General features: G+C 42.6%; 1 protein-coding gene across 1 annotated transcript; it reads right to left on the reverse strand.

The window, feature by feature from the left end:
- Positions 1–2,376: 2,376 nt before the first annotated feature.
- MGST1 (microsomal glutathione S-transferase 1) lies at positions 2,377–11,050 on the reverse strand. The gene is made up of 4 exons (XM_082310621.1): positions 10,969–11,050; positions 8,298–8,445; positions 6,104–6,198; positions 2,377–2,967 (listed from the first exon to the last, which is right to left on the reverse strand). The coding sequence occupies exons 2-4, from the start codon at positions 8,421–8,423 to the stop codon at positions 2,721–2,723; spliced, it is 468 nt and encodes a 155-aa protein (XP_082166747.1). The 5' UTR covers positions 8,424–8,445; positions 10,969–11,050; the 3' UTR covers positions 2,377–2,720.
- Positions 11,051–11,341: the final 291 nt, after the last annotated feature.

Consider the following 11,341-nt stretch of genomic DNA (forward strand, 5'->3'; position numbering starts at 1 on the left):
ATTCAGTTTGGCTCAGTAATACATTCAACTAATGTATTCTTTTTCATTTACTAGTTCTCCTGAAAATAAGCTAACCTTTCAAAACCTACAGCTGTACAACAACAGGTACAGTATACCTCTCTAAGGCACGACCTGGAAAAATGCAAGAGCTGTTTGACAAGGACCACTCCAACACACTTCCACGGAGCTGGCAGCTGGGAGTTTGACTGAAGCTGGTAAGGCAGATTTACCAGATTGAGCACGTACCCCACCCAGATGCACAGATGGTATTTGTGGGAGCAAAGGAAAATAAAATATAGGTTTAAAATAAATGCAAGAGAAACACAGAGCAATATTGAATCACTCTAGGTATTTCTAAGGGTATCCGTTTATCTTTTCTACTTCTCAGCACATAGCGAGTGTATGTTCAGGGCTTTGAAACCACTGAGCAAATGGAAGGGATTTAAAACTAGTTTTGTTTCAAGTGTAAGATCACAGAAATAAAGACAGGCTCCAGGTATTTCTCTTCAGAATGTGATTGCTGTACAGAAGCTTGATGCAAAAGGAGTTAAAAATGCTGTTCCTGAATATGTCTGGTAATGACAACCAGGCTTGTCAAAAGAGCCTTTTTGGTGCTAAAGGACAGGACTTGCTCTGCTGCTGAATTTCAAATGGGTCCCTCTGCACAGTGGCTACTTTCCCATTGTTTTAAATGGATAGAAAGACACACAGCTGGAAAGAAGAGGCAAGCTACAAAGAAGTGAGGGAAATACAGCTTTAGATGCTGGTATTATGATATACGGAGGCAGAGTAGCCACAGACAGACCAATCTGAGTTGACTCCGACAACGATTGGTTTGGGCCCCAGCTCAAGGCCCCAGTCTGGCCCCTTCTCCCTCCATCACTAGTCCTTCTCAAGCTAGGAGGAGCTGATGGCCAATCTTACCTTGTTACAATGATACCATCCAAGTTAGCTGGTCTCAAGGCTCCATGAAAAGCTAGCAGAGAAAGAAGGAACAGGAGGAAAACAGCACAGGTAGGAAGTGGCGGAGAAAGATGCGAGGAGAAGGAACACAAAAGCCCATGTTTCCCATTGGAGTCCCTCGCAACCCAGAGGTGTTGACATGTGCTTACTCTGCAATCTCACTAACTGAAGCTCCACCATGTTCTATTTTTAATCCTCCTCTCTTAAGCATCCTCCTTCTAGAGGATCCAGCTCTTCATTATTTCACTCATTACTTAATTTCTGATAAATCAATGTTAATCTCTTGATTTCAACTCCCACCCTTCTCTTGTTTAGTAGACATGACTTAAACACTATCTTTCAATTGCAATAAAAATCTCCGTTCTTCTTAAAGGACTTAAAGCAGTCTGTCTGTACCCTTCCTGACTCCTCCTGCTACCCTCTTCAGTTACAGACTAACGTAACTCTGCACGGACATCCACTGGGTTCATCTCGCAACTGTGGGTAGATAGGTAGGCCCTCCTGTGATATGCCTTGCGGTACTACATCCACTTGTCGCACGCAAAAAGAAAAGAAAAGCCAAGCCTTTGGCATACGAAGGCAGCAGAGAGAACTCTCCAGCTCCTCTCTGGGCTATCCCTCAGCAGCACAGCTTCTGGGGTAGGAAAGTAAACCAAATACATGCAGTCTCGCTTCTGCCATTTAAAACTTATCAATGACCAGCGCACGGGATATAAAGACTCTTCTGGGTCCTTTTCCTTTTTTCTTGAAATCCTGTGCTATTATTTAAGCCACAGCTACAAAACCTAAGAAACAAAACAAAAAGGACCAGAAAAGTCTTTAAAGAAAATATTTCAAACTAACACATCATAGAAAGATATAAGCAAAGAGCAAAATTTTCTATCAGCAACATCTTTATGACAGTACAACATGCAAACTAATTATATATTCACATCTGAATTACTAGATATATACATTTGAAAGTGTCACTCATTTTATGCTGAATTAATTAAAACATAATTTAAAAAAACAGTTCTACAAAGAGTCTACACCTTATTCAGTCACAAAACCTATGTCTGGAGTAACTTCAACAAAAAGAATTACTTCAAATTTTCACCTGTGTCACTAAACAGAGTCTAGCCCAAATACCTTTTTCTTTTAATCTATTCAACTGAGAGAAATGGAGCTGCAATGGTTTGCGTTTTTTAATCCCAAAGTGGATTATACTAGCAACAATTTCATCAAAGATTTTTTACAACAACCCTAGCATTACTGGTTATATCTTATTATTAAGGTAAGCATTCTTCAAAGAACTGTATGATTGGAATCTCTTCCAGATACATAGTGACATGCTATTTGCTGGCTGCAGCGAGAAGAGTCAAAATGAAAACAAAAATACAAACACGCTTTTTTTTCCTCTTGTCTTTATTGATTTAGACTTCAGAGCTACAGCCAAAAATAGTGCATCTGTAGAAAATTACCACACATGCTATCAATACAGCATCATCGCACGTTTAGAATCGTAAGCACTTGACAAATCGCAAAGGGAACATTCAATCTAACATTTTGGCAATGCAGCCCATGAATATGGAATACAGGCAGAAGGATTTTTTTTTTCCTCCAAAAAAGAAATATTTCTGAACAGGAATGAAAAGCCTCTGTTAAAAAATGAATTCCAGTCACCGTGGAAAATTCATGCTGGCTCATTCAAGACATCAACATACACTGCTGGAAACTTTGCGTGGAATGTCAAATGGTACACAGAAGCTACGACTCTGCTACAGGTACAATGCCGTCTTCAGTACTTTGTATGCCATCGAGATGGTCACTGCATACCCAACTACCCAAGACAAACCTCTGCTGGGCTGGGGAAGAGGGATCAAGTACGCAAAAGTGTGAGCGATCCTAGCCCCAGCAAAGATCCTGAAATGCAGCAAGGCTGTGTACAGGTCAGGGCCACTAAGAGCATACAGCAGTCCAATGCCGAGAAATGGAACAATATTTTCAAGGTCATTCAGGTGGCCTCTGGGGAAAGAAGCAAAGTTGGTTTACAGTGTTACATTTTGTTGAATAAACCACTTCAAGCATCGTTATTTTTCAGCATCTTCAGATCATGCTACTGTTAAGGCCCTAACACAACTGCTGGGTTCCTCTGCACTGGGAACTTGATTCAGCTACTGAAATAATTTTGGCACGTTCACCTGACATTGCTCTGGTCTCTCTTGCTGCACCCTACATTTTTAAGCTTCTGATCTTCTGTTTGAAAGGTCTTAGTTTTTCCCCAGGATCCTGGTAGTATTAGGAACTTACATAAGGTATATGAGTGCACCTGGGTGTGCAAGAATGCAAGGGAAGGCATGGAAGAAGACAGATAACTGGAATTTTCTTGTAGCCTCTCTCAACTGAACATCAGTTAACCATATGACTGACCACAACTACTAGACTTCATGGCCCAGATGGTCTATTCCAATCCCATAAACTCAGTTTGTAGTTTCCATAAAGAAAATATGAAATATCCTATATATGAAACATTCTATCAAATCTTCATAAAGTTCAATCATCTTGAAGAATGTTATTTTTGAGCATCTAACAGGTGTGACAGTTATGCTTTTGGTTCATTTTCTTCACTACTAAGCACTAAAATAGCTGAAAAATGTTTGAAATTTTGAAACCATAATATAATTTACTAAAAATGTGTTGAGACTGAACTCCATATCTTGAAGTATTTTTCACACCTCTTCCTAAACCTTCCCTGCTCCCTTTACCTCTTTAGATAAATTATACTTTCAGCCAAATTTACTGATTGAAACAACCTCTAAGCCTTACTAATTATGTCAAATTTCAGAGCCAACTAGAATCAGAACATGGTGCTGTTTTGCAGCTGCTTTCTGAACTCATTTATCATTACAACGAAACAAATCCTCCAGCTTTTTTTTTTTCCCCCAAAAGTACACTGAAGAAAGTAATGTCTTTTCTATAACCATAAACAGAACAAATTCTAGTCACTTATATAGAAGAGAAGCCATGCTATATTTATGTGGCATTATCTGTTGCCATGAAGCTTGCTGAAGTGTCATGGTTTAACCCCAGCTGGCAACTAAGCACCACACAGTCGCTGGCTCACTCCCCCCCGGTGGGATGGGGGAGAGAATCGGAAGAGTAAAAGTGAGAAAACTCGTGGGCTGAGATAAAGACAGTTTAATAGGTTAAGCAAAAGCTGTGCATGCAAGCAAAGCAAAACAAGGAATTCATTCACTACTTCCCATGGGCAGGCAGGTGTTCAGCCATCTCCAGGAAAGTAGGGCTCCATCACATGTAATGGTTAGTTGGGAAGACAAACACCATCACTCCGAATGTCCCCCCCTTCCTCCTTCTTCCCCCAGCTTTTTATTGCTGAGCATGACGTCATATGGTATGGAACATCCCTTTGGTCAGTTGGGGTCAGCTGTCCCAGCTGTGTCCCTCCCAACCTCTTGTGCACCCCCAGCCTACTCGCTGGAGGGGCAGTGTGAGAAGCAGAAAAGACTATGACCCTGTGTAAGCACTGCTCAGCAATAATGAAAACATCCCTGTATTATCAACACTGTTTCCAGCACAAATCCAAAACATAGCCCCACACTAGCTACTGTGATGAAAATTAACTCTACCCCAGCCAAAACCAGTGCAAAAAGAAAATATCGTAAACTTCCATTAGGAACCATTACTGGGATGAAAAAACGGATGCTGCAACACCAAAGGAGTAACTAGAACCAAGCTGACTTACTAGGTCTGGGCAAGTCTGAACAACTCTGCAAAACAGCAACACAGGATTTGATAATACAGTGTTTTAAAAATCTAATCTGTGTAAGTGACTCTGTGAGGTAGTTGCCATTTCTCTAACGTAACAATTTGAGTTAAAAGGGCACCCAGTCATAAAGTTAGTATTGACTTAGGTGTCCTCTTAGAATTTACAAATAGAAAGGAATTACTCCTCACCAAAAAGTGCCCATTTTTATACAATGACCAGCAAATTAAACAACTAACAACTCCCTGAACCACTCAGGGGGACAAAAGGAAAGTTCAGAGCATCTTTACAGCCCACTGAGATCAGGCTCTTCTTTCTGAGATTTAATCCAGAAGAGACATACAGAAACAGACTAGCCTTCATGGAACCACAGTCATCTACGTTTGCAAGGACGCACTGTTCTGAAATCAGAGCTGATACTTATTTTCAAGAGCTTCCCTAATGGTGGTTTAAATGAGAAGAGTTCATTCACATTCAAGTTTTTGGTACAAAAATATATATAGCAAATAAACTGTTAGCTTCACTAAGGAACAATGATACAGAAAGCATTCCATTAAAGCTTTCCTTGTTAGCACAGGTGTACCAAACAGCATTTCTAAAGTTATGATTTTGGTAACTGAAAATTTTGCCATCAGCTAAATAAAATTAAATAAGCTGCAACATTTAGCCCACTGAAATACAGCTTACATTCTGGCATGAATCTTGCAAAACAAAATGCATACACCACAGGTTGCACACTGCCATGCTATTAATAGCATTCTTCCAGAAGGCTGGTCAACTTTCCTGTACAATTGACACGTCACTGAGTAACCTCAATTCAATCCAGCAAAAAGAGCACTGGCTTTGACTCCCACTCACTACGATTTGCCAGATTAAAGCCCCCGTTACAACTCTGGAGTTCCACGACTTTAACATAGTTTTACTCCTCTTCTCCCTGTTATTTTCTTTACGCTTTAGGAAAAGATGCTACTATTACAACTGGTGTTCAAATTATATAGAAAGCTGATTTACACTTAATGTACACTGCTTCATGTTAAATCAACTTACGGTCATATTTCACAATCTTCTCACCACTTTCCCCATGCATACAGGGTACTGTCTAACAGTTAGCTACTATAACCAGACAATGACTTCTTATTTTTGGTACGCATGCTGACCATTTGAATGTGGAATGGTTTATTCATTTAGACAAATTAATGTATAAGATTATTACATAAAGCAAAACACACACAGGCTTGCCAAAGAGAATGGGGTGAAATTAATTCCTTGATTTAGTATTATTCTGCTATTTAAAATAATTTTTTATTATTTTAATATTTTATTTAAAATAATTTAAAATATTCTGCTATTTAAAATAATAAGACTCCTATGCATTACCTGCGTACACGTTCGACATCTGGATCAGTCCGCAGAAATTTTTTAGCACTTTCACCTTTACCAAATGATGCTGTATCTTCTGGGTTGACAAATGCCTATTTCAAACATAAATACACAAGAGACATTAGAAGCCAGAATCTTTCTTCTAGTCAAGGCAGCTTGCTATACTAATGCTTCTATAACCTCACATAACTTACCTGAGGCTAAATGCACAGGGAATACTATATTGTTCACTGCATTACTGTTTTCTTGAGCCTAGCCTGTATGTAGCTTGCGTGCTGACAAATTAATTTAATGTAATATATGCATGTAGATAAAACCTTCTTGCAAGATGGACAAGCATGGCAGATGACTGATACTCAGCCTGAAGTAATGCCAGTGGGCTGAAGGAGCATAAGGATGTGGAAGGTAGAACTACTGTCTGTACTGCCTCAGTCTCTCTTTCACTATTCTTGACAAATTACCTGAAAGCCCTTTTGGATCCCTTCCTTCTTCAGAAGACTACACAACAATAGCATCCAAGAGACTCATCCCATCCTCATTTATGACCAAGTAAGTTTCTCCCCTTCCTCTTAGGTACAAATTTTTCCACTTATATGACCCATTATTACCTCCAAATACTGTAAGACACTATTTGAGAACAACATTTAATTCTGTTAGTGCAGACTGCAGTAGATCTCTCCTTGCTGACAGGTGGTAACGCATTCTGTGGACCATTCAGGCCATGCAGGCTTAAGTCAAGAAAAGCTTTTGATTTTAGGAGAGCTACATGACTGCTTTCTGAGGCAGCCTTGATCCCTTTCTGTCAAGTATTCTTGGCCTAAAAATTCTGGAGGCACATTAACAGTATCAGCATCAGCAACACTTTACCTACTCCACTAACTGCTTTCCTCCATTTTTTCTTAACATTTTAAAGACTTTTTTATATTAAATAAGAAATAAAAATGACTTTACTAATTTGTCTGTTTGTAATATTACTGTCCCTCATAAGAAAACCAAGTACCCCAAATCAATGAAGGCCCTATTGTCACCTACATACATATGGATCATAACACAGTATGAGCATTAATACAGGACTCCATGGGATACACATACAGGACCAGTACAGCTGACGTGCTTCCACAAGAGCAAAAGGAAGTAGGGTTATGACACAGACATCTGGGTCCTATTTTGAACATACAGACAGGCTGTATGGTCTACTATACTCAATCTTCAGCTGTGCCAAAGACCTAGAGAGCTATCATAAACCAGCAGTAGCTCAAATGCTGTGCTATTAGGACTTCATGAAGAACAGAACAGTTCAGCTGGGTTCTCTTGCACCCAGCAGGAACAAAAAGCAGCACTTCAACTAAAGGACTGCAGCAAAATCCTTGAAGCACACACCATCTTGCAGAAGCAGATCTCCCAAGAATAGCCATATGGGGCAAACTCAGGGCTCTTCCAGTCCAGGACCAAGCGTTATCAACAGTGGCCATAAGCAGATGCCGAGAGAAGACCAAGAACAGGGCAAACACAACACGATGCTTCCCATGAGCACTCTCTCCTCAGCTAGATGCAGCTTCTGCATTATTTAGCAAACCTCAGTGGACCTTTCATATACTCATCTAGCTTACACTCCAATCCACGTAAATTTTCAACCTGACTCTCACTCTAGAAAAAGATTAATTTTTTTTTTTTAGATCATGACCTACCTGCAATGGGAAGGCTAAAACAATTAGGGAATGTAAAGAGCTTTAGAATTACTGGATGAAAGGGTTATAGATGCATAAAAATCCACATCACATCCCCTCTTCTGACCCTACTAGTTGGTTATTCATGTAACATGGCTCCACATCACATTTTATTTGCTTTATAAATTGGGTACCCTGGACACCAGCTTTCTGCAGAAGACAGTGGAAATTACTGTTATTAAAAACTCTTATTTAAATATAATGTTTTAGAAGGGTAGAGTAAGTCAAATGCAAGTCTAAGACACAATCTCATAATTATCTCATAATTAGGTTAAAGACGTCGTCCATTTGAGACCAACAAAGCACCAGCACACCAAACTCAGAATATCATGAGAGGAGAGAGGAGGAAGAAAAACAACAGCACCAGTATTTGAAAGCTGAAAAGAAAAGAAACACCCATGATATCTCTGTATTTCAATACAAATTTCGATCTATTCTACCGGACAGTATTCCCAATTTCTTACCTTTCTTGTAATTCTGAAGTATGCTGTTATAAGACTCATTAGCATCATTTTTAGAAGAACAATAGTTGCATAAGTAGCATAAACCCGGAAGACTTCATTGTCAATTAACTGGGTCAATTTAGCCATCTCTCCACTTCTCACTGACGACCTTTAAAAAATGTTAAAGTTAGGCTAACATCATAGCAATCCAAAGTTCTGACAAGATTGTCAGAACAGCCTTTTTTTTTTAGCATCACTGCAATGACAGCAAAATTTTGCCACTGTGAAAAGTTTATTTTCAAACAAAATTATTTTTCCTCAGTTTATTTTCACAATTGCATAATGTAATACTTTAAGATGAGAATTATATTATCATTTAATATTTCACTTCCATTATATCTGCTTATTAAACTGTCAAAATATAAACCACCAAAATATTTAATGTAATTGCAGAAACAAAATTTAGTCACAGAAATCAGTACACTTTTGAAATAACACAATTTTAGATCAATTAATTTGAACTAGTGAATTTCCCTAAGCAGTTACCAGGATAGAAAGAGTGTGATGACATACTATACATACTATAGTGTTTAAAGAGGAAAATTAGTATTGCCTAACTTTTTTTTTTTTTTTTGGTAAAATGACATAATTATAATTGCACTTCAGCTTTCAAACTAACCAGTATCTTCCCACCCAGCAATAACTTGTGATCAAACCGAGTTAAACACGCATTTTTCTCCTTTGAGACCTTGTTCTAAAAAATTGCTTTTAGCATGATTCATGGGCAAAGATTAAGTTGTAATGACAAAAAGCAGAGAACTATTAATGCTTTTATCATGGGAGGTTTAAGCTAATGAACTCTCCTTCCAATGAGACCATACCAAACGCACAATCCTATGGAGGCGGCAGCTTTTATCAACACCATAAAGTTAAGAATGTGATGAGGACTGAATGCACATAAAACAAAAAGCAGGTCCCCTTGCACATTCAATTTGTGCTCTGCACAGAGCAAGGCTTTTGCTTCACAAAGTGCTTCAATCATGCACTTACTGAGTAGGAATTCTGTCTAATGTCTTAGCTTCACTCGAGACCAAAATAAACATATTTTTTTGTTATAGTTAACTTCATTATTTCCTAGGATATCATTTTAACAATAGTAATAAAAAAGTTAATATTATTAACTTGATTACAGCTCTAACAATCTCTCATCTTGCTTTCAGCATGGAGTCACTGCCAGCTATAGCCAAACAAGGGAAACTGGATGAGACGAGAGCAGTAGAAGACTATTGCTCCGAAGGCACAACCTTGGTGGGGAGGTGGGCAGGAGGGAGGTGAGCTGCTGTTTGCTCAGTGAAACAAACCTAGCCTTGCCTGGACCTCTCTGGCTGTGGTGATGGGATTTTACTTCCTCTTTTGTGCTTTCCAAAACAGTGCTTGGGTCACCAGGCCAAGTACTGGCGTCTAGGGATTACAAGAAATTCAGTATAACTTTCCTTCCTCTCACTTCGCAGCACAGCAGTTCTCAAGACAATCAGCAATTCAGCACAGACTTTTCTCAGCAGTTTCTACAGAACCTGCATAGTTTCACCAACAAAAAGAAAGTAAATCGGTGGCTTCAGAGTGTTTTTCCTTACTGGATTTTAAAGCCATGCTGAAAATGTATCCAAGAACTATGCAAAGTCATGAGAAACTGTTCACCAGTGTCCCTGTGTGCTTCCCACTGGAACTACACCGTGTTTATCCATTTTCCCTACTTGTAGAGTTGCCCTTTCCAAACTCTCACAAAGCCCAGGCCTTGCCGTCAAGAAAAGGAAAGCTCAAAACCTTACCGAAAACAAAAAATTCATAGTTTTAACACCAGCAGAAAAGCCAAAATAAACCCCACGTACTAAAACAGCACAGGCCTTGAAGGGATCAGGCTACAAACAGCCTGATCTGCAAACGTAACACCTCTGTGGTGCAAATGCAGAATCCGGGCCTGGTGCGTGCACAAGCATAGATCCCATGTAAAGGGTCTTAAAAGGTTAATGGGTGAATAGGCCAGCCGCTGCGCCCTCGGCGGGAGCACAGCTCTGCTCAGGGTCCCCTCCACGCTGCCTGACTCTGCAGCTGTCAGCAGCAGCATTAGCACGGGGCGGCCTTTGGTTGCTTGTTTGTTACAACGCCACTTTTCAAAGCGCGCCCAACGCGCACTTACGCTACCGCCGATCCCCCGGCGAGGCCCTGCGCCCCGCCACAAACTGTTTCGAGACAAGCAGGTCCCAGAGCAGCAGAGCGCGGCCGCCGGCGCCGCTCCCTCGCCCAGGCCGCTACCGGCGCCGCCCGGCCTGCCCGCACGCTGGTTTCGCCCCATTCTTACCGGGCGGGCGGGCGGACCCGCACGATAGGAAAGCAGCGGCCCAGGACGGCCCCGGCCCCGCCGGGAGCTGCCCCCGCCGACCGCCGCGGGCACCGGGCCACCCCCCGCGCCGCCCTGCACCACACCCGGCCGCCGCCCGCGCCGGGAGCCAGGCTCCGGCGCCCCCGGAGGAAACACCCCGCCGCTCCGTGCGGCGCGGCCCCGGCCCCGCGCCCCCGTCACCGCTGCCCGCGGAGGGTTTCGCGCCCGGAGGGCGGCGGGGGGGAAGGCGGGCAGGGGGACCGCCCGCTCCCGCCCGGCAGCGGGAGCCGCCATCGCGCAGCGCCCACGCACCTCGCCCGCGTCCCCTCGGAGAGCGCACAGACCGCGGCGAGCCCCGCTGCTGCCGGCCGGCCACTGCGCCTCCGCCCGCCCCGGGGCCCGGCCCGGCCCCGCCTCGCCTCGCCCCCTCGGGCGCGGAGGCGGGTCCCGGCCCGGCTCGCCGCAAGGGCTGGCGGGCGCTCACTCCCCCGCGGGGCCGCTAAGGGCCCCGGGCGGCCGCGGCCTTCGGGGTCGGCGTCGTGGCGGGCGGAGCGGCGGTTCGTCCGCGGCGGCTCACCCAGGAAAGGCCGGGCTCGGGCCCAGACCCCAGCAAACGTTACCTGGCAGGAAAAGAAGGAAACCCGGGTAAAACGAACAAGCAAGAAAAAGCCCTCCTGTCTGAACA

Source organism: Platalea leucorodia, assembly GCF_965183815.1.
Source record: "Platalea leucorodia genome assembly, chromosome: 4".
Lineage (NCBI taxonomy): Eukaryota > Metazoa > Chordata > Aves > Pelecaniformes > Threskiornithidae > Platalea > Platalea leucorodia.

Bases quoted from the DNA above. Each gene is read 5' to 3' on its own strand.
- MGST1 (XM_082310621.1), bottom strand. From the start codon at position 8,423: ATGGCTAAATTGACCCAGTTAATTGACAATGAAGTCTTCCGGGTTTAT. The intron at 6,199-8,297 runs GTAAGAAATTGG...TGTTTGAAATAG, and splicing joins ACTTCAGAATTACAAGAAAG to GCATTTGTCAACCCAGAAGA. The intron at 2,968-6,103 runs GTAATGCATAGG...TTCTTTCCCCAG, and splicing joins GATGTCGAACGTGTACGCAG to AGGCCACCTGAATGACCTTG.